This window comes from Cynocephalus volans, chromosome 2 (genome assembly GCF_027409185.1).
Source record: "Cynocephalus volans isolate mCynVol1 chromosome 2, mCynVol1.pri, whole genome shotgun sequence".
Classification (NCBI taxonomy): domain Eukaryota; kingdom Metazoa; phylum Chordata; class Mammalia; order Dermoptera; family Cynocephalidae; genus Cynocephalus; species Cynocephalus volans.
The window spans coordinates 59,205,921-59,233,230 of record NC_084461.1 but is presented as its reverse complement, the minus strand read 5'-3'; the positions used below and the strand labels follow the sequence as shown (position 1 = coordinate 59,233,230).

Below are 27,310 nucleotides of genomic sequence, written 5' to 3'. Positions count from 1 at the left end.
TTTTTATTAGGATTTTGCTAATGCATTTCAATTCTATATACCAAGAGAAATGAACTTATCTCATCTTTGCACTCTAATTATAGAAACCAGAATTAATTTTTTTGTTTTAAAATACATTTAATAAAAATAACCAATAGTTTTATATATTTTACAAGTGTAGAATATTTACAAATTCACTTCTACAGCATTTACTTAATATTTACCATTTTCCACCATTTGTTTTTTTGACTATTTCCTTCAGTAGTAAAACACTGTCCACTGTTTTCTGTAACTAAAAAATTAGCTTCTTGGGCAGTCCTCCTAGAAAACAAACAAAATAGGTTGTTCACATTTTATAGCGATTTTAACAAGTCACTGCATTCCAATAACATTATTTTACTGACTTAGATTTTCCAATAGCACTTGTGAAACATTAAACGTACAGTGCATGGTGGGGATTTATGAAGGTACAGGCTGATGATAGTTCCCATAACTCCGAGGTATATTCAAAAGTTGCTGAAATACTCCCAATGAAAACAAATATAGCTAAAATAACACATTTTACCTATTTTATACAATTTAAATTTATAAAGTAAATAGCTCACAAATGATCTTTCTTAGCTGCCCTTCAGTCACTAGTTATACATAAGCTTTGGAGTTTTCTTAATTCATTTCATATAAAAATGAGAATTTTACCTTGTTCTAAGGTCTCTGTTCTTTTCCGTTTTGTTGCCCCAGCTGGATTTGACTGCTCCTTTAAGGTTTCCAATGGACAGTTTGGTCTTGGCAGCTGACTTCCAGGTGTTGGCGCTGGCCGATTACTGAAATACTTAGTTTTCAAAGCCTTTTAAAAGAATTCAAAGAAAGTAAGGTTTTAAGGGAGTATCTAAACTATGTGAAGTAAAAATACTAAGTGAACACCAGCACTCCCAAAACAAAACAAAATTAATGTTAAGTATTTGGACATGCAAATTACTACAAAAAACATCTAGGATCCTAAACTTAGCTGAAAATTTTATTACTACAAGAAAAAGACTCCCTTGTAATCTGTACACAATTAAACAGCCTTTCCTAATTATGAACTATACCTAGAAAGATACTGTACATGTCAGTTCTCTACACATGAGCTCTATAGTTCAAAATGCAGAGAAAGGGCCGACACCGTGGCGCCCTCGGGAGAGTGCAGCGCGGGGAGCGCAGCGCCACTCCCGCTGCAGGTTCGGATCCTATATAGGAATGGCTGGTGCGCTCCCTGGCTGAGCGTGGTGTGGGGCGATCCCCTTACCGGTCATGAAGAAGACAAAAAAAAAAAAAAAATGCAGAGAAAATACTTTAAAATAACTTAAAAATAACTTCCAAATTCATCTGTCACAACATCCACACATACTGAAATTCCAAGTCATGTAAATATATATTCTTAAAAATAAGTCTTTTAAAAGAGTGCAATAGATTAGAACCTGGTTACAATCCAAACCACCAAAATAAACAAATCTTACTTGGAAGGGCCTGCCCAAGGTTATTTCTGTGAACCACTAGTCCGATATTCTCTAATATGATATTTTCTAAACTTGGGCCCCCAATTCCAATAATAGTTTTATTCTAAATGACAAGCTTGTCAAGTCATACTTATCTATTTACATCATCAAAATAGTATGTTTAGGGGCCGGCCCGTGGCTCACTTGGGAGAGTCTGATAACATCAAGGCCACAGGTTCAGATCCCTATATAGGGATGGCCGGTTAGCTCACTTGGGAGAGTGTGGTGCTGACAACACCAAGTCAAGGTTAAGATCCCCTTACTGGTCATCTTTAAAAAAAAAAAAGTACTGTATAATAGCCACAATAACTTAGGATAATCCTCTTAGGAAGAAAAAGAAATCCATACAAACTTTTTCAATCTTTTCCTCCCATAACATTATATTATTTACAGTAATGATTTAGAGATTCCTTATCTCAACAGTTGCATCTCTAAAGTATTACAGTTATGTGCTGCATAACGTTTCAAAGACGAACCACATAAAGGACGGTTGGAGCAATAGGCTATACAATATAGACTGGGTGTGTAGTAGGCTATACCATCTAAATTTGTATAAGTACACTCTATGATGTTTGCACAACGATGAAAGTGCCCAATGACACATTTTCCAGAACATATCCCCAGCATTAAGCGACACATGACTGTACTTCCAAATCATAGCAGTTTCATAAGTAAATTAAGCTAATTCTGGACTACACAGAGATCTAAGAAAGTACTTCATTCCAACTTTAATAAAGACATCCATGAGATAAAACCCATTTAAAAAAATTCATTCAATCAAAATACAACCCAAATATGTTATCACAAGTAGTATTTTCCTATAAGTTTTAAGTTACACTATCAATAAAAACAACTTTCTAGATAATTTAACATAGTCTCAAGTTTCTTATGATGGAAATAATACGTATGTAAGTATGGATGAAAAGGCAAAAATAAATTTACTTATTTCAAATTGGAAGAGTAATTCTAATAGTAAATATCCAGCATGCATACACTCATGTAGTGTTTACTGCTAAAAGGAAAAGGCATTAAACAATGATTTGGGGGCCGGCCCCATGGTGCACTCGGGAGAGTGTGGTGCTTGGGAGTGCAGCGGCGCTCCTGCCGCGGGTTCGGATCCTATATAGGAATGGCCGGTGCGCTCACTGGCTGAGCGCGGTGCGGATGACACCAAGCCAAGGGTTGCGATCCCCTTACCGGTTACAAAAAGACAAAAAAAAAAAAAAAAAAAAGAAAGAAAAAACCCCAATGATTTGGTAGTGTGTAAAAAATCTAAGGGAGGGAAAATCTACTTAGTACCCATGAAATACTGTGCATTAATGTGTTTCATTAGATATGAAGACCTGTGACATTTCATCTTAATTTCTCCCTTCATGAGGTCAAATCATTGTACTGTGTTGTATTTTTGCCCTGCCCTGCCCCAATTAGGTGCTTGTAACTTTGTGTTTTTGTTTTTAAAACAAAGAAAATGTTTTTTTTTTTTTTTTTGTCTTTTTCGTGACCGGCACTCAGCCAGTGAGCGCACCGGCCATTCCTATATAGGATCCGAACCCGTGGCGGGAGTGTCGCTGCGCTCCCAGCGCCGCACTCTCCCGAGTGCGCCACGGGCTCGGCCCCAAAGAAAATGTTTTTATCAGATCTATAGGTCTTATACTTTTGTGTTGAATGACATTTTTTTTTTTTTTAAAAGATGACCGGTAAGGGGACCTTAACCCTTAATTGGTGTTGTCAGCACCACGCTCTCCCAAGTGAGCTAACCAGCCATCCTTATATAGGGATCTGAACCTGTGGCCTTGGTGTTATCAGCACCACAGTCTCCCAAGTGAGTCACAGACCAGCCCTTCTCCCTTCTAACAGCAGATATTCCTGTTCTTCCAAATTTTTCTTGAGTTTGATTCTTATTTTCTTTAAACTGTCAGTCTCAGTTATTGTTTTATTTAGAATGTCTTTCAATCTCTTGTTAAGCACACAATTGTATCTGACTATATATACCATTTTCTTCCCATTACCACTTTCTGACTGCATATCTAAATTATATTTTATGGGAGAAAAAAATCCCAAAGAAACCACTTTCAGCATTAGGCTTGCCACAATATTTTAATTAATACATAAGAGGTTCAACTGAAAAATACGTTTCTTAACAAATACAAAAACCTTGGTTTTTTTCTAAGTAAACTACTTAAAAGACAATTATATGAAATAGATATGTATTTATATGTTCCCAAACAACTGTAAGCTCTATAGTTGTATGTGCATATGATATAATTTAATACCAATCTGAACAGTGTTTGTAGATTGAAGAAAACATATATATTCCTCAAAACAAACAAAAATACATCTTTCCAGTATTTAAAGAATTTAGGTAATTTTACAAAATTCTATCTTCCTTATCAATGCTAGAGTTAAGAAATTTCCTAATATAAATAAATATATTTCCTAATATAAAGAAAATATACTAAGGAGTTCAGTATTTCCTAACATAAAGAAAATATACTAATATTTTCTAATGTATTTATATAAAGATATATTTCCTAATATAAAAAAAAATATACTAAGATACCTGTGTGGCCGTAATTCGAGTACACGGATTAAATAAGAAGAAGCCTTGTATAAGTTCTAGCAAGTCATCTCCTGCTGCAATGAAGATGTGTTGCAATGGGATTCCAGGGAAACTCTTAAACGTCACATAATCTGGAAGGCTACACATGTCCTGTAAAAATATTTTTATAATTCAAATTTAAGTAAAGGATTGAAAGGCAAATAGATCTCAAATGAAGAAATAAAACTCATATTTGCAGGTGATATGATGGTGTATGTAGAAAATCTCAAGAAATCTATAACAAATTCCCAGAACTAATGAGTAAAGCAAGGCTACAGGATACAAGATAAACAAAATAATCAACTGTAGTTCTATATACTAGCAATGAACATGCGGATGCTGAAATTAAAAACACAATAACATTTATAATCACCAAAAAAGAACAATAAAATACTTAAGTGAAAAATGTAACAAAATGTGCAGGTTCATATACTAAAAGCTACACAGTGCTGATGAAATAAATCAAAGATACACACCATGTTTAGGTATTGGAAGACATTACAAGTAAGGATGTTGATTCTCCTCAAATCAATATGCAGGTTTAAGGTAATTTTTAATCAAAATCCTGGCAAAATTATTGTAGATACTGACCGATCATTATAAAATTTACATAGAATGGCAAAGGACTAGAGTAGCTAAAACAATTTTGAAAAAGAAAATAAAGTGGGAGGAATCATTCTTCCTAATTTCAAGACTTAATATATGGATACTTTAAGACGATATTAGTGATCAATGGAACACAATAGAGGACCCAGAAATCCACACAATGCCCAAAGCATTTTTTTTTTTTTTTAAAAGATGACGGGTAAGGGGATCTTAACCCTTTACTTGGTGTTGTCAGCACCACGCTCTCCCAAGTAAGCTAACTGGCCATCCCTACATAGGGATCCGAACCTGTGGCCTTGGTGTTATCAGCACCACACTCTCCCAAGTGAGCCGTGGGCCAGCCCTTGCCCAAAGCATTTCTGAAAAAGGTACAAAAGCAATTCAATGGAGAAATGGTCTGTTCAACATATGGTGCTGGAGTAGTGGGACATAAACAGGCAAAAAATTATATCTTGTCCTAAGTCTCACACATCATAAAAAAATGAACTCTAAATGAATCCTGGATTTAAATTACATAAAATTATGAAATTTTTAGAAAAAAAATACAAGAAAACTGTCAGGAAAATCTTCGGATGGATAAAAGGTTCTTATACAGATTGCAAATAAGTGAGCTATCACTATGCACCCATCAGAATGCCTAAAATAAAAAAAGTGACAATACCAAATGCTGGTGAGGATTCAGAGAAACTGAATCACTCATTTATTGCTGGTGGGAATGTAAAATGGTACAGCTGCTCTGAAAAAGTTTGGTAGTTTATTTAAAAAATAAACATATAATTACCATATGACTTAGAAACTGAATTTCTGTGCATTTATCTCAGAAAAATAAAGACTTATTCTTACACAAAAACTTGTACATGAATTTTTTTTTTTTTTTTAAAATAAAGATGACCGGTAAGGGGATCCTAACCCTTGGCTTGGTGTTGTCAGCACCAGGCTCAGCCAGTGAGTGAACCAGCCATCCCTATATAGGATCCAAACCCATGGCTTTGGTGTTATCAGCACCGCACTCTCCAGAATGAGCCATGGGCCGGCCCTCATGAATTTTTTTTTAATAGAAGACTTCATGAACTTGTGTGTCGCCCTTGCACAGGCGCCATGCTGATCTTGTCTATATTGTTCCAATTTTAGTACATGTGCTGCCAAAGTGAGCGCTGTACATGAACATTTATAGCAGCTTTGTTTATAACAGCCCCAAACTGGAAACACCACAGATGTCCTCTAATAGGTGAATGATTAAACCAACTGTGGTATATTCATACCACACTCAGCAGTTAAAAAAAAAAAAAAATCAACTATTGACATGCAACAACCTGGATGAATCTCCAGAGAATAATGCTGGGTGTGAAGTTAGTCAGTCCCAAAAGGTTATACAGTTGTCTCTCTTTATCCATGGGTTCTGGATCCCTGGGTTCAACCAACCTAGAATCAAAAATGTAGCTAGGCCTACAATGTTTGCATATGTACTGAATGTGTACAGACTTTTTTTTCTTGTTATTATTCCCTAAACAATACAACTTTTTACATAGCATTTATATTGCTTATAAGTAATCTAGAAATGATACAAAGTATACAGAAGGACGTGTGTAGGTTATATGCAAATACTATGTCATTTAATATCAGGAACTTGAGCAACCATGGATTTTGGTATCTGTAGGGATGGGAGGAGTGTCCTGGAACCAATCCCCTGCAGATAATGAGAGATGACTGTATATCGTGTGAGTCCGTTCATATAACATTCTTGAAATGACAAAATTACAGAAATGGAGACCACATTAGTAAATGTAAGGGGGTAAGGAAGAAGAGGGAGAAAGGTAGGTGCAGCTATAAATGGGTAGCATGAGGGGTTCTTGTGATGATAATCTGCATTTTGACTGTAACATCCTGGTGTGAGGTACTAGTTTTGCAAGATGTTACCATTAAGGGAAGCTAAGTAAAGGGCACATGAAGTATCTCTGTATTATTTCCTACAACTGCACATGAATCTATAATAATCTTTAAAAAAAAGTTTAATTAAAAAAAATCAGTAAGCAATTACCATTCAGAAAATCATATTAAAGGTAAAATTACAGAACAAATATTATGAACAAGGACTCTGGAGTCAGACAGACCCAGACTGCAGTGCTAGATCTGACACTGTGCAGCCTTAGGTAAGTTACTTAATCTCACTAAGTCTCAGCTGTCTCATTTGTAAGGTTGTTGGGATGATTAATTATAAGATAATTTATGAAAAGCCCACTACAAATGGCATATAGAAAATGTTCAATAAATAATAGCTATTTGGGCATGTTTTACAATTAGAACCAGGCTGGCCAGTTAGCTCAGTTGGGTAGAGGACAGTCTTATAACTCCATGGTCAAAGGTTTGCTTGCTGATACTGGCCAGCCAACAACAACAAAATACAATTAGAATCTATAGCAAACTGGGCTGGCCCGTGGCTCACTCAGGAGAGTGTGGTGCTGATAACACCAAGGGCAAGGGTTCAGATCCCATATAGGGATGGCCGGTTAGCTCACTGGCTGAGCATGGTGCTGACAACACCAAGTCAAGGGTTAAGATCCCCTTACCGGTTATCTTTTTTTTTAAAAAAAAAAAGAAAAAAAAGAATCTATAGCAAACTTCCAATTAGGAAGTTGAGAAAGTAACAGCACAAAAAACCCTCCTCAGACATTGATTCCAGCTTCAGATAATTTTGTTACAGTTTTAACCAGAAGATAAAAAGCCTGATTGAAATCTCTTTTCTAGTATTTATTTATTCCTCAGGAGGTAGGGCTGCAACAGGAAGAAAATTCAAAAGATCTACAATTTTAAGAATGAATAAGTGAGACTATATTACTGAATTGCAATATTAAAAACTTAAATTGCTACAAACTTTACCACAGATTTAATATTTCTTTTTTGAAGATAATGCAATGGATAAAATAATCATAATACAGAAACACCTTAACTGTGCTGGTGAAAATACTATAAATATACCTAAATCCATCAAGAAGACATTGGTTAATTAATTCATTGGTTTTAACAGCTGAGTAATATTCCACAGCTGTTCAAACAGAAAAGGTCATTCCATAGCATGTTTGATTTAAAACAAAAAAAGAAAAAAAGAAAAAAAAAAACAGGAAAAGGTCAGTGATATATATTAAGTAAAAAGAGCAAACTGGTCACACACACAAAAAATACAGTGTCATCCAATTTTTGTTAAAGAACAAAAGAAAACCCTTCGTGTATGTATGTGTTTATGTGTGTATACTCACAGCATGGCTTCACACCAAACTGTTAATAGTGATTGCTCTTGGGATAGGATTATTGGGGTGAGGGAAGAGGCTATATATATACAAGTAGTAGGATGGTATGTCATAATTCTAACTTCTTGCTTTATATATTTATCATTTGAAATTTTGTAATGAGTATATATTAAAAATAAAGAAAATAATGAAATTTCTTTAATATTCTCATGACAATATTATATAAAGCATAAAACAATTAAATAACTTTATAGAATCCTAACTAAAGTTAAAAGAAAATGCATAAAGGCTTACAGGCCACTGTTCCTCAGTTGGTGTGCCCAAAGTTTCAAATATTCTTGTTAGCTGATCAAGGTCTGAATCTCCTGGCAAAAAAGGAACCTGAAAGAAAAGTAAGAGGCAACCATTTCAAGGTGGTTTGTGACAGTTGTTATACAGATAATAGTATAAATTTAATAAGAAAAACTTTAAAACTGTAACAAATATTAAAAATTTAGTCTGAGGTATACTGCATGTGGCATTAGATCCTGCCACTGCTAACCAAGTAAACAGCACTTTTACTACCCATTTTACTCACTCTATGAATGTTTAATGAGCACTTCCCATTTAACAGGCACTGTACTTAAGCCCTATTCATTAAATTAGGGGCCAGTTATCTCACTAGGTAGAGCACGTTGCTGATAACATCAAGGTCAAGGGTTTGGATCTCCAAACTGGCCAGCAGCCAAAAGCGAAACAAGGAACAAGACATTCCCTACCTTCCCCTGGGGTGGAGGTGGTGAACACTACAGATATACATCTATGTACAACATGGTATGTTAAGTGAGAGTACAGGGTCCTAGATCACACAACACCTAACCTACTCTAGATGGGTCAGAGAAGGCCTCCTAGAGGAAGTGGCATGAAAGGTGAAGGATGAATAGGAGTTAGCCAGAGGAAAGTTTAAGATGGAAGAAAAATATTTAGCTAAAAGGCAGGCACAAAGGCTGGGTGGGAGAAAAGAGAACACACCTATATTCCAATCATATTTAAACAATTTTTTAGCAAATTCTTTGAATAGGTGTACTGCTAAACTTTGAATTACAAGTTAAAAATTAGTGAGCTGTTAAGAAATAACCAAAATCCCTACTACCCATAAATATTATTTTGCAATTTATTTTCAGACATCTATGTAAATATATGGAAGGGAAAAAAGTTTTCAGTTCTCTGTGAATAACAATGGCCTTTAGCATGATTAAGGGCCTTGGAAAAGTGTACAGACTCACTGGGAAGACAATGACATTAAGTACCAACATTTTTACTATTGTGGATTCCTTCAGGAAAAAACAAATGAACCAAAAACGAACAACCCCAGTGCCAATTATCAATTTACTGCTTCTCAGTTCCAAATTCACCTTTTTTGCCTTCTCTGTGAAAATGGATCTGGGCTCAATATTTTTCCTTTGTCAACAGGTACTGAAGCTTTGTCAGCAGAGGATGTTGGAGAGACAGACACTACAGGAAAGAAAGGGTTTTGCTTTCTGATTCCAGTTTGCTTGCTCAGCCAACTCCTACAGCACTCTAAGGTTCTCTAGCACCAGGCTTTTTTCTGCAGCCTGGGCAGAATGGGCAGTTTCTCCAGTGCTTAGCTCCAGCAGTGTGTGGAGGCCTGCAGTTTTCTAGCAGAGTGCCTCCTGATACACCTCTCCCTAAACAGCTTTCCTAAGCACCCTAGAGCATAAATTTCTAGCATGTTCCAGAAGGCAGACTTCTAGCAAATTACACCAGCACAGATTCATAGCACCCTCTCTACCATTCAGTGAGCCACATCTGCCCTCTTCAATAAGCACTAGATCTCAGTCTTGGGGGTAGTGGTGGGTGCTCCTTATATCTACAATTCCTATATGCAATTCATTACTCCAATCTCCTGTTATAAATGACAATTCTTTATATTAAATTTCCCCAATTAATGTGTGGTTTTTATTTTTGGTTTGAACCCAGATTTAGTATAATCCCTGTTTATAAATTATACAACACTGTACTATTAAATATACTAAATGTGTACAAAAAATACTGAAAAGATATTAAATAACATTACAAGTATTTTTAGATATGCTCACATTTTGTTCTTTACCCCAAAGGATTATCTTGTCCTCTGGAGGGTGCATGTATCCTTACCTGCAGGCCACCAATGCAAATTGTGGACAACCTTGTAATTTAATCAGATTTGAAGGACAAATGTGGTTTTGTATAATGTGAAAAATTTAAATTAAAATGAACTGCCTAATGTGTGAATTTTAGATGCCAATTTGACTAAGACAACTATAAAAGACATATATGTGAAAAATAGGAGAAATCTGAATACAGACTCATTATTAAGGAATTATTCATTTTTTTCAGGTGACAATGGTGGTGTAGTTATGATAAAGAATCCTTATCTTTTAGAGAAAAATACTTAAGCAACATTTAGATAAAATTATATGATGTTTGGGATTCATGGCAAAAAAAAATGTAGTGTAGGAGGGTACTTATAAAATAAAATTCACCATTCCTTGAAAACTATTGAAGCTGGCTGATGGGTACATTGAGGCTCATTTTACTACTATTTCTGCTTTTGCATGTTTGAAAATAGTCATATTAAAAATCTTTTTTTTCCCCTAAAGGAAGAGCTGCTTTGGAACCACAAGTCAAGCTTTGTGTTTTTAATGTTTTATTTGCCTTAAATTAACACACGAACCTCATTAAAACACTAAATAGAACTATCGTAGAAGTATTATCATTAAAGTACTAAATAGAACTAATCAAAAACTCTTTTGACCCATCACCTCCATCTCATTTATATTATCTATGTAATTTTTGTTCAGTGCAGAGCCAATATTAAGATGAGTTTCTGTTCCTGTATAACAATTTGGTTTTCCTAGAGGTAATGGTTTCCTAGTTTTCTTCTACAACTCCTCATGCCCCCTCTTTGGCAACTCTATTTCTACCTAAGGCTAAGAGTCCAGTTACTCAGTGTCATTCTCTATACGGTCAAATTTATCATAATCCATCAGTTCCTTTTTAGTTTTTTCTGAAGACCATCCGTACCAAAGCTCTTATCCCACCTGCTCCAATCTGCACTAGCTACTCTGTAGGCCTGATGCATACTTATTTTCTCAGAACTTCCCTTCACTACTAAACGGGGAATTCTATTCACCTCTTTCCTGTGTTCAATCTCATATATTCTGGATCCCATATCTTTCTCTTGGTTTACTCTCATGTTACAGTAGCGCACATCTTCCAGTAAGTTCCTAAGGAAGGAACTAACATAATTTTTTTTTTTTTTAAGGATGACTGGTAACGGGATCTTAACCCTTGACTTGGTGTTATCAGCACCACGCTCTCCCAAGTGAACTAACTGGCCATCGCTATACAGGGATCTGAACCCGTGGCCCTGGTATTATCAGCACCACACTCTCCCAAGTGAGCCATGGGCAGGCCCTGGACGTGAATTTTTTATGTAATAAATTGTATTTATTCTCACAGCTAACTGAAAATGTGAATGGGCATAGAATTCTAGGTTGAAAATCATTTTCCCTCACAATATGAAGTTAAGTCTTCCAGGTTTCAGGGGCCGGCCAGTGGCTCACTTGGGAGAGTGTGGTATTGATAACACCAAGGCCACAGGTTCAGATCCTATATAGGGAAGGTCGGTTGGCTCACTGGCTGAGCGTGGTGCTGACAACAGAGCCAAGGGTTGAGATCCCCTTACCAGTCATCTTTTGGAAGGAAAAAAAAAAAAAGTCTTCCAGGTTCTAACGCTGCTGTTAAAAATGCTGATGCCATTCTTTTCCTTAATTCTTTCTTTTTCATATAAGCTGTTCTTAAACTCTGTGGAAATAAAATCTTGTCCTTATGCATTATTACTCTGAAATTTCACAATGATGTGCCTTAGCATGGGTCTTATTTTCACTCACTTATGCAGGGTCTTTATGGCACTAAAGGGTCAGTCTATCAATGGTAGGCTATTTTCTTGAGATTTCCTACCCTCCATTTTCTTTGTTCTCTCTTGGTACATTCTAAGATCAATCTGCTAATTTTCTTATCTTTTCTCTACTATAGCCCATCTCCTTTTCTTTTGATTTCACTTAATGAGAGAGTTCTCCAGCTTACTTTTCCAATCCTTTCATTGTTTTTGTTTGCATTTAGCTAGCCCCTATTTTTAAAATTTCAAGTATCTTATTCCTTGATTTTTCCTTTAAAAAACAGTATTGTGTACTTGTTTTATAGATGCAATACAATCTCTTAAGTCTCTGAAGATTTAGAAGGGGGGTGTGTGGTAGTGGTGAATTTTCTTCTGCTCTGGTTGTTTCTATTTTATTCAAGTTCTTTCTAGTTTGTTTCAGGCTGTCTTTCATGCTGGAAGCTTTCATAAAACATCTGAAGATCCTTAAGAACTATATGGTGATCCCTGACTAACCATTAATATGGATACTCACTTTCCATGTACCACTTTTTCAACTGAGCACAGGGACAGTTTAAAATAGAAAACCTTTCTCTTCAATTTTGTGGCAAAAAGAATGGCAGAATGGTGTAACTCTTTTTTATAATCTATTCTCAATTGCTGTCTCTCTTCACTTCCTTTCTCAATGAAGTGATTAGTCATAACATTAGGGGTTACAGAATTCTGTTTTTTTCTTGGCCAGGAATGAATGTTTGGGGTTGATACATTCTCAATGTGAATATCTGGTATTCTCTTGTGTTGTGAGTAGCAGAGCTGTCATGCCAGCTGATTTACAGGACCTGTTTTTAGCACTGAGATTGCCATGTCACCTTCAGGTCTGAATGTGTGGGTTTCTTCTGCAAGTACCCATGGAGGTGAGCTTCTCAAAATGAATAGAATTTACACTCTTAAATATCTTTAGTATCACTTTTCTCTTACAGATGTTATTTTCTATATACAAGGAAATAAAAAAGCTATCCCATCTTGGGTTCACATTTCTTTAAATACGTATATGGCTTAAGAGGAAGGAGAGTAGGGACTGACTGAAATGTTGGAAGAAAAACTCTCAGCTTCAGAAGAATTCCCCAGTATTCCTTTTCCTTCATCATTCAGAAGGGCTAGTCTTTCTGAAGATCAAAACTTTATAGCTAATGAAAAGTTTCTAAGTCAGTGTCTTTCTCTCCATTGAGGGCAGGAAAGGGATGTTTTACTGTACTAGTCAGAGAAATGCTATAGTACCACCATGTCTGTTCTGTTTGAACAGAACTAAAATGATGGTCTCACATAAGGTTTACGGTTATACAGAGTGGCAGCTGCAGTGCTTGGTATTATGTATGTCCTAAAGTATACTTTAAACAGCCCCAAACAAAAAACTTCCCAGGAGAACAAAAGTTTACTCTAACACATTTAGTTACTATAGAGAATACCGTATTACAAGTTAATTTCTATGTTCTGAAGTATAACTATCTATAATAAAACCCATATTGTCCTAAAAGGGAGGTCTTCTCATCTCACATTAGCATTAGTTAAAATGGCTGCATTTGTGGAAGGCTTTTTCTAAAAATTGGTCTGTTTGTCTGTAGATTTTTTGTTGTAAGGATAGTGGTGGAACGATAATTCTTACAAAAATTAAGAGAACAAACAACTGTAACAACAATATTGAAGTATGTACATTAGTTTAGACTTACCCGTAGAAGCAACTCTGCTAATATACAGCCAACAGCCCACATGTCCACACCCACACCATACATCCTAGCTCCAAATAGTAACTCAGGGGCCCGATACCACCTGAGGAACAAAGAGAAATATTGTCTATTTATTTATTAATTAATTATTTATTTATTATTGATTGACTGATTGGGAGGGTGGTTGGCCTATATGGGGATCTGAACCCTCTTGACCTTGGTGTTATCAACACCATGCTCTAACCAAGTGAACTAACTGTCCAGCCTCGAAATACTGTCATTTTAGAATGCAATTATTAAAGCATGTCTTAGAGATGAACTATCCTTATTTGTTTTCAAAGCCAATTCCTCACCTTAGGTACTACATACCACACTCTCTTGCTGAGTTTTAAGAATACTGCTCTTGCAATTTTCTCCTTTCTCCTACATCATCAATCTTTTGTTTTCTAGTAGACTTTTCCCATCAGTGTACAAACATACCATTATTTCTCCAGCCTTAAACTTCTCTGGACTCTACCTCCCCTAATAGCTACCTCCTTTTAGTTCAAAGAGACATATTATTATCGCCAATTCCTCTTCCCTCATCCTCTCTTAAACCCCTTTCAATCAGGCTTTCATCCCCACCACTCCAACAAAACTGCCCGTCAAGGTTATCAGTGATGTCCACACTCCTAAATCCAATTGTCAATTCGCAGAGTCCTCATCTTAATTTGACTTGTTAGCAGCATTTGATTTGCAGGCAGAAAAATTGTGAGAAACTGGTAGGTGAGAAAGCACAAATATACGATGCTCTCATATGTGGGTCCCCGTTTCTAAGAGTTCCTGAATGATGGGCTTAATTGTTTCAGCAATTACAGGAATAATTACTCACATCCCCTACTTTTTACTCAGGGCTTAGGTCACTGACATTCAACAAGATCTATGTGCAATAAGGTGACAAAATAATTTAAAATAGAGAATCTTAAGATCTTCGCAGATCCTTAGAAGAATCTTAGATATTAACAGATACCATTCTGACAATAATTATAAAACCTATTGTCCCTATCTATTTAATGTGATTTTTCTTTATACAACAAAAGTATAAGCAGAAAACACAATTACTAATAATATGAAAAATCCAAATATTAATACACTGCTTTGTTTAGAGGATTTTCATTCACATGGAAGGACACAGAATCAGGACTGACCAACATAATAAACACAGGCCCAATAAATCAGGTGATTAGGTAAGAATAGCCATTGAAGTTCCACCTTATCTAACTAAAATGCATAAGTATAAATAATTACCAAAAGTTACTATGTAAATCTCTGAGGATAGAGTTAATTCAACTCCATTTGAAAGAAGGGCTGTGTGTTTTTTTCCACTGTGGTAAAACGTACATAATGGAAAAAGATCCACATTTTTTAAAAGACACCAACAATGTCTCCTGAACTCTGCCAAGATATTTCAGAGAAGCCAGTTGATGCACATTTGTAATCAATATCCTGCACAACATAAGGTTTCAATTATTTAAGGGATTCTTACCTGGTTACAACCTGATGTGTGTAAGCTCTATTGGGGCTCCCAAATGATTTGGCCAGGCCAAAATCTGCCAGTTTTAGAACTCCATTTTCATCTAGCAACAAGTTGTTTGGTTTCAGATCCTGTATCATGGAGGTTTTAAACAAACAAATAAGCAGTGTAGGTGACAATACAACACTGCTACATTTAGTTGGCCTAACTTTAAACTTAGCAAAAACATGGTAACATCCAAAATTCAAACAATCAATGTTTTCCACTGATGTAAAAATCTCATCAAAGCAAAATAAGACTCGTTATACTACATAGTTGAGGACTTGGGTAAAGTACTTAATTTCACTGAGCCTCAATTTACCTACTTCACAGGATAGCTGTGAGTATTAAATTTAATATTTTCTGTAAAGAATCTAGTATAACGGTGGCTAAGCACCCAATAAACAGTTGCTACTATAAATAATAATAAATATAAACTTTAGTAAATAAAAATGTTGTGCATTTAAAGGACAAGGCACATATTCTTCAAAATCTATACTAAAAAGATATCAGCAATAACCTAAGAGAAAATCCAAATTTAAGACATGAGACTTATTAGTTATAAATTATATATTCTTAGTGATTAGTCTAAATTAGGTATCTAAACAGGGTACCTATCAGCCTTGTTCCAATAGTTTTTTTTTTTTTTTTTAAAGGTGACCGGTAAGGGGATCTTAACCCTTGACTTGGTGTTGTCAGCACCGGCCATCCCTATATGGGATCCGAACCCGTGGCCTTGGTGTTATCAGCACCACACTCTCCTGAGTGAGCCACGGGCCAGACCCCATTGTTCCAATAGTTGAATGTTCCTACAAATGATCCAACTACTTCACAAATTTTATTTCATAACTTCACAGAATTTTAGAGCTACCAGAAATACTACTTTTCTAAAGGTATTTTGGCATTGTTTTAATTGACACAGATTCTCATATTTTTCCCCATAACAACAACACAGTACAAATAATACTGGACTTAAAGCTAAAAGACCTAGGTTCTGATACCCTGCCAGTTCTCAACTGCCAATCTTGAAAAAAAATATAACCTTAGTCAGGTCACTTAGCAATTTAGCTCTTCTATGAAAAAAACGAAGGATTGGGTCTCTTCCAGTTCTAAATTTCACATAGTAATTGGAGTCCTCACAGCACCACCTGCTGGTACAACTGAAGGGAACACACAGAGGAAGAAAGTGGGACAAAATGGTCTGGCTATACTTTTATTTTGTTCAACAATTTACATATTCAGACCATTATGTACTAAACTGGCTACATAAAACTTGACTAACATAAAGAAGTAATATTAAAAACCTTACCCTATGTAGAATCCAATGCTGATGTAAATATTCTAACCCTTGAAGAGTCATCAACATATAGGCTTTGATGTGTGATGGTGTCAGCACAAGACTATTATCCTTTATTATAACCTGTAATGCAGGTATATGATATACAGGTGTACTTTATTATTTAAAATGAACTCTACCAAATAAAACAATTTACAGACCTAAAATGAGTTTATCCATATAGGAGAATCTCAAGAGAAGTTATTTAACTCTCCTTAGGAAACACTGTCAGAATTTCCAGAGTTAGGTGGTTAGAGAGAACATTTCTGGTCTGGACAGGAAGTGCTGCTTTGGCATGAAAGTAGCAAACATCTACTGATTTTACTTGCCTCTCCTGACAACAGCATTCAGTATTCCTTTAAGAAACCACCTCTTCCCAGCTCATTCTTTATGACGCAGGCACGACCATTACCACACTATAGCCTCCTGGCCAGGTGACTGATTGGTCCAGGGATGGACACATGATACAAGTCAAATCAATCAACCAAGCCAAGTATTTGTGCTAGACTCAAAGGGAACAAAGCACTTTCTTTCCTCAGGGATTATTATATCTAAGAATATAAGTCTGAAAGTGCCTGGACCACCACATTGAGAAACTGTGCCCATGAATGAAGGAAAGAGAAGAAAATAGAGCTGAGTTAAAGTATAAGATTGAGTTCTGATGGCATTATTTGTGATCTGTGCCTAAAGTCAGTTTACTCCTATGTATCAGTTATATGAACTAAAAATTCTTTTTTTTCAACATCAGATTTAAGGTAAAATGTACTCTTTTTAGTGTACAGTTCCACGAGTCTTGACAAACACATCCAGTCATATAACCACAACTACAATAAAGATAGTTCTATAACCTTCCGAAATACCCTGGGACCCCTCTGTACTCAATTCTTCCCTTTAACCCGAACCTCTGGCAACAACTGATCTGACTTGTTTCTTTAGTTTTACCTTTTTAAGAATATCACATAAATGGAATCACACAATACACAGTCTTTTGAGCCTGGCTTCTTTCACTTAATATTAATGCATTTGAGATCCATCTACATTGCGGCATTTATCAGTAGTTTGTTCCTTTTTATTCCTGACTAGTAGTCCATTATATGGACATACCAGTTTGTTTATACATTTACTAGACACAGGACACTTAGGTTGTTCTGGTGATATGAATAAAGCTAAATACCCGTGTACAAGCTGATTTCGGTTTTGGCATGTATTGTTTCTCCTGGATAAATACCTAGCAGTGGTACTGCTAGATCACAAACATTATTGATTAGTGGTACTGAGCACAATATTAGGGATGGTATTACAGATCACAATAATAGTGATAACAGTGGTACTGATGCAGGAAGAACCTATCACAATAGGCTATAGACTTAATCACTACCAGTTTGTATATTTAGTGTGGTCCTTTTACTTTTTTTTAAAAAAAGATGACCGGTAAGGGGACCTTAACCCTTGACTTGGTGTTATCAGCACCACACTCTCCCAAGCGAGCCAACCGACCACCCCTATATAGGGATCTGAACCCGTGGCCTTGGTGTTATCAGCACCACACTCTCCCAAGTGAGCCACAGGCTGGCCTTCCTTTTACTTTTTGATACTGCTATATGAAATTCTTTTTTCCTTTTATCTGGCTGGTAAATGTGTACTTAATTGTATAAGAAACTGTTTCCAAAGTGCCTGTACCATTCTGCATTCTCACAGCAGTATATGAGTGTACTTCCAACAGTTCATGGAAAAAACAGAATTAAAAGATAATATGCGGGCTGGCCCGTGGCTCACTCGGGAGAGTGCGGTGCTGATAACACCAAGTCAAGGGTTAAGGTCCCCTTACCGGTCATCTTTTTTTAAAAAAAAGATAATATGAAGCTTCCAATGAACTTTTTGAGAATTTTTTTTGGTGGCTGGCCGGTATGGGGTTCTCCCATGAACTTTTTGAAGATTAGTCAAATGAGAACTCCAGTTGTTCTACATCCTTGGGTTGTTAGTTTCTTGGGATTCAATTAATACTAACAGAAAATAATTAGAATATTAATGGAAAGCATAAGATTTTATATTTTTTGAAGTAAAATTTGTCTTTCAAAAGGATATTACTCTGATAATATAGAAAAAAGATCAAAATCCTTACAGGCCTAACGCTTATTTCTCTAAAAATATTATTAATGGGACTGGCCAGTTAGCTCACTTGGTTAGAGTGTGGTGTTGATGACACTAAGGTTAAAGGTTTGGATTCCCATCCTGGTATCGGCCAGCCGCCAAACATACAAAAATATTACCAATAAGCTATAGGGAATTTGGTAGACAGAAATGCCAATTAAGTACAAATATTTGTATTTAACAGTGGGAATATAGCCAAATGTCTAGAAGAATTCAGAGCTCCTTTTGACTTCAGAGTACATCCAAATTTCAATAAAATTAAGCATTTTTTTGATTACCAATATCTTCTTAGGTAGAAAACAAACATTTAGGTTCTTTGATAAACTGAGAAAAAAAATTTCTTTAGGAATATTAATCTTACCTCAAGATCAGTTTCCATAAAATCAAAGACTAGGCTAATATTCGATTTATGTCCAAAAGCATCAAGGAGCTGCAATACAAAAAATTTTTAAAAGTTAAAATGTGATTTTCCATTTAATACTTGAAAATATCATACCAACTGAAGTAATTTTTAAAAATATAAACAAGCATTTGGATTGTTGGCAATTCCCTGTAAAGCTTAAATAATTTTATTAAATTTGACATTTGTCTTTTCTTGGACAGTACTAAAGGAATTAGTATTTTGAAGCACAAAATATTAAACTTTACTTAAAAAAAATAAAAATCACAAAACACTTAACCTCTCCCCTCAAATTTTTGAAGTTATAATTAGGAAATGAATTAATGAAAACCTCACCTCAGTTTCCAATTCAAAAAAATTCCCAAGCACGAGGCTTAAGAAAATCCTCTAAATAGCAACAGCTATCATTCAATGAATGAGTACATTCTCTATGGCAGGCACTAGTCCAGATACTCCACACATATTCAATTAGTCTCACAACAACCCTATGAGGTAGGGACTATGGCACAGAGTTGTGAGGGAACATGCTCAAGGTCTCACACAGGCAGAAAGAAGGGTTTCGAATGCAGGCTGACATGCTTAACCACTATGCTAGAGCTCTTGAGGTTTCAAGATGATTTCTGACAAAATTAGCCGATATGTGAATATTTGATTTCATTGGTTGTATACTTTTAAAGACACTGCCTACAGGACCGATTAGGACAGAAAACACATTTCAGGGGCTGGCTGGTTAGCTCAGTTGGTTAGAGCAGAGCATGGGATGATAAAACCAAGTTCCAGGGTTCGATCCCTGTACCAGCCAGCCACCAAAAAAAAAAAGAAAAAAAAAAAAAATACATTTCAGGTCGATAAACTTTTAAACTACTTCTTCAAGGCTCACCTAGAACAACTTATCTTGCTGAGCCTTCAATCAACATCCACTACATTCAGAAAAGGCAGGGTCCGAAATCCCACAAACAATTTAGATCATACTCACACCAATTATATTTGGATGACTTAGCTCCTGTAATAATTTTATCTCTCTTAAGGCTGTTCTATTTATACCTATACAAAAAGGCAAAACAAGAAGTGAACAACAATTCTAAAATCTCAAACCTTCTTACAAATATATTTTTTAGAAAAGATTAGTCATCTCAGGAAATAGCAATAAATATTCCACAGAAAAATAATTTCTATTTAGACAATTTTATGACATATGTTTTTCTTTTATATTGCTTTATTTTTAAAACAGCTTAACAGATTATAATAAATGGTGAAGAAAATATTAACTTTATTTGCAGCATATCAAATCTGAAGACTGCCGGATATGTGTACAGCATGTAGGTGGTAAGTAAACAGCTTCTCTTCTCTTGTCCTATAAATACTAGCAGCAGATTCTTTGTGCTAAAAGAAAACTAGTGATAAGGAAGTATCTTTTCCAATGCAAAAGGCAGATCTCAATATTAAAAGTATGATTTGGTACCGGCACTTACACAGATGGTGGGTCTTTTTTATAAAAACTGTTTTGTGATGACTAAACAGGACTTAGCTTTAGAAAAAGGGATAAAGAAATCTTTTCCCCATACATCTATTCTATAGTAAGCTTTGTGTGCTTCCGTGAAGATGTATACTGAATTTTCAAAGTAATCAGAAGCTCAAAAATAGAAAAAACAACAGCTTGCAACACCTAAAACACTAATGAAGACAGCAAGATAAGCCATTAATAAGCTTGCTGCTTTCCATTTACTTAGGTGATTTGAATCTGAACACCCAAAGGGTGAACATCACCAAACATCCTTTCTCTATCTGGAGTCTATGTTTACTCTTCTGGGACCCTGCGATAACTCTATCTAGAACCACTGCTAGCCCTTATTAATACTTTGCTCACTTCCTCAGTGACAATAAATACTATTCCTATTCTGTCAGATTACATGAAATACTTACCATCTTTAGCTTCTGATCTATGTCCAAGTTTGATCTGGTAGAGAAAAAAACAAAAACATTAAAAATGTGTTGAATTATTTAGACTCAATACATAATATATAAGTACTTCAAAAACTGAGCCACTGTGAAAACATGTAGCAACTCGTAGGTAGCTAGTACTAGGCAAAAAGGGAGTGGGAATCAAGAATTAGAAAAGCAAAATTAACAATAGAATAGAGTTAATCAGATACCTACCCTTGTCCTTTAAGTTTTTGATCTACACATTCAAATAATGGAATTAAGAAAATAAATGCCTCCTTTATCTTTCAAGGTTAAATGTGGACCAAATAACTAAGGGTATGCTGGCTAATAAAAAAGAAAAAAATCACTTCAAGTTAGCCTATTTGGGAGAAAAGATGTGACAGATAAACAGAAAATAACACGTTGTATATTTGGTAACATACCCAATAATATGCTCTCATGTACCACATTTTCCAAAAAGCAAAATTTCAAATTGTGATTGATATGGAAAATGATTAAAGTTACTATGAATAAGCATAACAAATTACATTAATAGGTTTAGTCTAACACAAAATGGGTTACCAGGTTCAAGAATACTCTCTTACTAATTTTGGAGAGGAGGAGAGGCAGGTGGGAGCTGGCTGATACCAGGCTCTGAACTCTTGACCTTGGTGTGTTGTAACACTGCACTCTACTAATTTATGTAAGGATTTTCAGTAATCAAGAAAGATTACTTCTGGAAAAACACAACTATTTTACCACTAAAACAGAACTTTTTATTATAGCACCAAACAATATAAGATACTTAGTTATAAAGCTAACAAGAGATATAAAAAGCTCAAAAGAATTATAAAATCCTATTAAAACATGATGTTGAGAATGTGGTGGGATGACAAACTGGTCTAACCATTTTGGAGAGCAATTTGACCATGTCTGGTGACGTTGATTGTTGTGATACTCTGAGGTAACAAATCACAATAGTTTTCAATTATAGATACACTCTCTAGAGAAATTCAAACATACATATAAGATGACTCAGAAGATCGTCCATAGAAGGACTGTATTAGGGGAAAACATTAAAAAAACAGCCTAAATATCTATCAACAAGACTTTGGATACAAAATTTGAGAAGTCATGTAATGGGATGTATTCATCAATGAGCATGAATAAACAAGATCTACATGTATCAATATGGAGGATTTCAGAAACAATGTTGATTCAGGAAGACAAGCTGCAGAAGAATATATATTATATACACATATACACAGCTTAAAAGTATGGAATGCTATATATTGTTTTGAGATATATATGTTAGAGACAGATACTGAAAAAAATGAGAAATGATCCAAAAGGCCATCAACAGGAGATGGGTTAAATAAATTGGCAAATGTAAATTCAATATAATCTTTTTAAAAGGATGAGGTAGATCAATGATATTTTAAAAGTCTAAGATACAGGCTGGCTAGATAGCTCAGCTGGTTAGAGAGTGGAATTGTAACACCAAAGTCAGGAGTCAGGTGTCAAAAAAAAAAAAAAAAGACTAAAAAAGCAAGTTTAAGGTATAATAGGCAAAAGATTACAAAGATTCCCTTTCAGTAAGATTAAAAATAGCAAATGAATGGAAGTAGAAATTATGCATGTTTGAAGAAGGTCCATAGCACCATATCCTCAATGTTCATAACAGAAGGTACAGATTGTGGAATATACTATAAAGCATATGTACCTCACAGGGCCTGGTTTTCCAAAGCCTTACAGTTTCAAATATTGACCTTGCAGAGGACTGGAAATTTCCCTCAAGCTATAAAGTCTCCGTTGTTAAGATAAAGATTTGTGGCACAGCAAGGTTGCTGGCTGAAGGACAGACTAGTTACTGATTGCTACGTAAAGATACTGAGAATTGCTGTAAGAAGGAATTTTTGCTAAGATCAAGCTTTTGTTGATAGCCTTGCTGGAATGTCGTCTGGCTTGTTTCACTTAAAGTTACCAGCCTATATTGTTAAACTATAACCCCACCTATGTCTCTTCCTGTAACTTCCTGGTCTGGAAAATAAATGCAGGAAGAGAACCCCAATTCGGGGTTAATTTCCCGAGGAAGGGATGCCTCTTGCTTGCGCGTTCCCAAGGGAAGTTAACTGCTTAAGGGTCTCTCACTACTAAGAGATGGGCTTTGAGTAATCCTTTGCGTCTTCGTCACCCAGGGGAAGTGGGGTGATAATCTGTGGGGGGCGAAGCAACACAAAGCAACAATACATAATGTCTAAAACTGAAAAGAACAGAAAACCACTCATGAAATGACATATGCATATTATTTAAAGAAATAGAGGTAAACACCAGAGGAAACAAAGGAATTGAAAAATGTTGCTCTGAGGAGTGAAAACCAGTAGAGGAGCTTGGCATGTTAAAAGCCTTGACCTACTGACTTTTAAAACCATAAAAATGTATTATTTGTAATAAAATAAAAATTTATTGTAAAAGATTCCACTATGAGTAATCTTCTAGGGGGAAAAGTCTACTACAGAGAAACAAGATGCATTCTAAACCCTAATTTTGGTTGAAAACAAGCAACAAAAAACCCTACTAGGACTTTCAGGCAACTATAGAACTTAATATGCTAAAAGTATGAAGAGATTATACTAGTCAGTAAAGTCAATACATTTTAAACCAGTGTCTACAAATGTGCTAGCCATAGTCCTAGGTTTAATATGGAGTTAAACAGACAATAAATTTATAGATAAGAGGATTTCAGATTTTGACAAATGCGATGAAGATGACAGAGAAACATGGTGAAGAACAGGGAAGGAGGGGAGGCACACCTGTTTTAGCTGGAATGAACAGAGAAAGCCTCTGTGTGGGGCAGACATTTAAGTGAAACCTGAATAATAAAGTATCAGTCATGCCAAGTTCTAGGTGGAAAATATACAGACCAGAAGGCACAGCAAATGTAATGATCCTGAGACTGGAATAAATTTAATGTGTTGTCTAAGGCACAGAAAGGTCAGTGTGGCTACGATATTATGAACCAGGGGCAGAATGGAAAAGACAAAAGGGACAGGAGAGTTAAAGGTTTTTACAAAGGGAGTGGCTATAGTTCTGGATCATGAAACATAGGCTGGAAAATGGAGATATGAAAGAAGTCAAAAAGTCAAAAAAAAAAAAGATAATGATGGCAGTAATAATTAAGACGAAGAGAGTCAGGTGTTAAATGAATGAGAGGGAGTACCTGGGAGGCTGGCAGATGACAAAAGCAAGGGAGATAATGTAAGGGATAATGTAAGCTTCAAAGCAGTTACGAATTTTGGAGAAGAAACCGTTTCGAAGTAGCAATAGGAACAAAAGGAACATGGAAGTACCTACTCCACCAAGAGACCCTGAGATATGTGAGAAAAATTGTCCTTGAATATTTCAGTAGTATGGGAAAGAGCAATGAAACCGGCATCAGGAGATGTGGATTGTAGTGACTTCAGCAATTACTGGCTGTGTGGTCTTGACAAGTGAGCTAATCTTTCTCAACTTCAATAGGCTGTTTTGAGAAGTAAATGAAAAAATGTAGCCTGGCCGATTAGCCCAGTTGGTCTGAGCTAGGTGTCATAACACCAAAATCACAAGTTCAGATGACCCCCCCTCCCCATCCCCACCCCTTTGGCCAGCTGCCAAAAAAAAAAAAAAAAGAAAAGAAAAAGAGAAAGAAATAAAATACAGATATAACACAGAATGGATGCAGGTGAGGCAGAACAGTGACCTGAAAAGATCACGGTTATCAAATAGTTCTGAGGACAGAACAGATGGACAGTACTTGAGCCTCCTTAGCCAACGTCCGAGTTTATGCAGCAAAAATAACATACAGCTTGCTCTTCATTTCAGTTTAAATTAAGGGAACAAAAAACTGCTTTAACTCCAGAGTTCCATCTCGGAACCCAAGGCATTAATTAATTCTATTGTCTTTGAAAATGACGTGAGTCCTCATTATGAAAACGCAGTCAAGAACAGTAAAACGACCATCAGTCAACTCATAGTACAGATATCTTCAAAGAGACTTGAAAAACAAACTAACTCACTTTCTTAATGGCGACAATTTGATTGGTGTTCTTGTCTCTGGCTTTGTAAACTGTGGCAAACTGGAAAGAAAAACAGGAATAACATAAGTTTCTGAGAGCTTTTTTATGTATGCCTTTTTTTTTTTTTTTTTTTTTTAACATTTTAGGAAGCAAAGAACCCAGCGTTCGTGAGAGAACTCGAGGCGGCTTGAAACGTGTTCGGCCATTCCACGTCCAGCTCCAGCCTATTCTTCAGAAAGGAGAGGGCCGCTCAGGAGTTCACCTGCAGGATGTGAAGAAGGGCAGCAGGTGCGTCTGGACATTCTCTCCCGAGGAGAACGAGCAGCCAGGCCAGTCCTCTGGCCTCCACGAGAAAACCTGCAAAGGTGTGAGGGGGCGCGGTGCTCGGCTCAGGGCCCTCCCAACCCCGCTGGGCAGTCTCACCTGTCCCTCCCCGAGGAAGTCCAGTTTCTCATAACGCTTTGCTCGAGACTTCACGTCCACAGCCATCCGGCGCGCGAAGCCTAACTCCAGCGAAAAGGGGCGAGCTCCCAAGACTGCAGCAATTTAAAGCCACCTTAAAGCCCCCAACAGCCACTTCCGCTCACTGGGTTCCGACTCTTTAGTAGCTCCGCCTCACTTCCGGGACTGGAGCCAGCCCTACGGAAACTGCGCGAGGCCAGGATTCTCGGCTTACTTGCTCTGTCACGGGAAGCCTGTTGGTGCTGGAAGCGATCTGTTTTCGGTAGCCTCTGTCACCCTGTTATCGTTTTAACTTGAATATTTTCTTCACTACTAGGGACAGGTCAGCGTCTTGATATGGTGTTCTGAGTTTGGGGCTTAGTAGGTGTGTATGAGGGTCGAAAGCTTGGTCTTGTACTTGATCTCGTTCTCTGGTTCTTGGTTCTACCCGTGACCTGTCGCCACGATTGCTATGGACGCCAGACCTCGCGATCTCAGGCTACTTAGACGAGTGCCAAGTTCTTTTTTAACTTAGCTAACCGGCCATCTCCGATTGCTAAGTGCAATTTCAGTTCCTTTATGAAGAAGCAGGCCCAGGGAAACAAAATCCAACTCAGTTGAAACGTGCTGTGGAATAGGCTTCCGGTCCTCAGTTTTCTACTCTGTAAAATGGATATAATGATAATAGACTACATCATAGGTGGTTTTGAGGGTTAAATGAGACATGCGGAAAATTTAGACATAGTAAATGCTCAATTAAGTCTTAGCTGTGATTAGTACCCAAATTCTTGATTATCATAATTTTCATACAAATGAACATATTAATTCACTTATTCAACGAATATATATTGAATGTTTTTTATCTACCAAGCACTGTTGTAGACCCTGAGAAATCAGCAGGGAACAAAACAAAGACTCCTGCCTTCCTATAGGAGGAGATAAAAAGAAAAAAAGCCAAATATATGTTATGATACATAGTGATAAGTATCATAGAGATAATAAAGCAGGGAAAGGGGATGGGGAGGTAGATTGGGGGTGCGTGTGTGTGCGCACAATTTTAAATATGGTGGTACAAGAAAGACATCACTGAAAAGCCACTGGAGGGATTTGAACAAACAAGTGATACAACCTGACTAAATATTTTAAAAGTTTCACTCTGGTTGTTCAGAAAGACTACACTATAGACATAGAGGGACAAGGAAAAGTAAGAAGGCATGCTAGAGAATTACTGCAAAAATTTATGGCTCTGCTAGGGGGTACCAGTTTGACTTCTAGTCAACAGGATTTGCTGACAGGCTAGATACAGGTTGTTGGGGGAAAAGGATGATTCCAAGGTTCTGAGCTGGAGTAGCTGTCAACATGGAAATGTTTCCTCTTTTCTTTGAATTCAATATTTCTACGAGTTGAGCATTCTAATTTTTCAAAGATATGTTGAAGAACGCAGAATACCAAGGCCAATAATTTAGTCAAGTTTGTATAGAAGTTGAGTTTTTGTTCTGGTACCAGACAGCCTGCATTTGAATACTGGCCAGTATTCAATCACTAAATGACTTGGGCAAATTACTTTGTTCCTAGTTTCCTCCTCTGTAATAGGACCTACTCAAAGGACTTCACATGTGTAAAGCCCTTAGAATAGTGTCTAACAGCTAAGTGCTTAGTTTGTTAGCCATTACTATTATTGTATATCTTTCAGCCCTTTGCCACTACTTGGGTCTAGGCAAAACTCTCATACATTGCAGAAAGCACACCATCTTTACCATTTATCCCTCTTAATTGTGGCGAGTCATACCTAGTGATGCATGATGTCACATGAATTAGATCAAAATTCCTTCTGACAGACAT

At 36.4% G+C, this 27,310-nt stretch overlaps 1 protein-coding gene and 1 non-coding gene across 4 annotated transcripts; both read right to left on the bottom strand.

Moving 5' to 3' along the window:
- Window positions 1–137: 137 nt before the first annotated feature.
- CDK7 (cyclin dependent kinase 7) lies at window positions 138–25,611 on the bottom strand. Of its 3 annotated transcripts, XM_063086767.1 has the most exons (12): window positions 25,451–25,611; window positions 25,028–25,087; window positions 20,973–21,006; window positions 20,026–20,093; window positions 19,011–19,079; window positions 16,472–16,582; window positions 15,136–15,254; window positions 13,614–13,713; window positions 8,259–8,345; window positions 4,075–4,224; window positions 676–823; window positions 138–300 (listed from the first exon to the last, which is right to left on the bottom strand). In XM_063086767.1, the coding sequence occupies exons 1-12, from the start codon at window positions 25,514–25,516 to the stop codon at window positions 272–274; spliced, it is 1,041 nt and encodes a 346-aa protein (XP_062942837.1). In that variant the 5' UTR covers window positions 25,517–25,611; the 3' UTR covers window positions 138–271. The 3 variants fall into 3 exon arrangements, with proteins under 3 accessions (XP_062942837.1, XP_062942839.1, XP_062942838.1); XM_063086769.1 differs by lacking the exons at window positions 19,011–19,079; window positions 20,026–20,093 and having other exon boundaries at window positions 25,451–25,482; XM_063086768.1 differs by lacking the exons at window positions 20,973–21,006; window positions 25,028–25,087; window positions 25,451–25,611 and having other exon boundaries at window positions 20,028–20,090.
- On the bottom strand, window positions 5,768–5,874 carry LOC134371335 (U6 spliceosomal RNA). Its single transcript, XR_010022771.1, has one exon. It is a non-coding gene; the product is annotated as a U6 spliceosomal RNA (small nuclear RNA).
- Window positions 25,612–27,310: the final 1,699 nt, after the last annotated feature.

Bases quoted from the DNA above. Each gene is read 5' to 3' on its own strand.
- CDK7 (XM_063086767.1), bottom strand. From the start codon at position 25,516: ATGGCTGTGGACGTGAAGTCTCGAGCAAAGCGTTATGAGAAACTGGAC. The intron at 15,255-16,471 runs GTAAGGTTTTTA...TCCATGATACAG, and splicing joins AGCATTGGATTCTACATAGG to GATCTGAAACCAAACAACTT. The intron at 8,346-13,613 runs GTAAGTCTAAAC...CTTTTCTTTCAG, and splicing joins TAGCAGAGTTGCTTCTACGG to GTTCCTTTTTTGCCAGGAGA.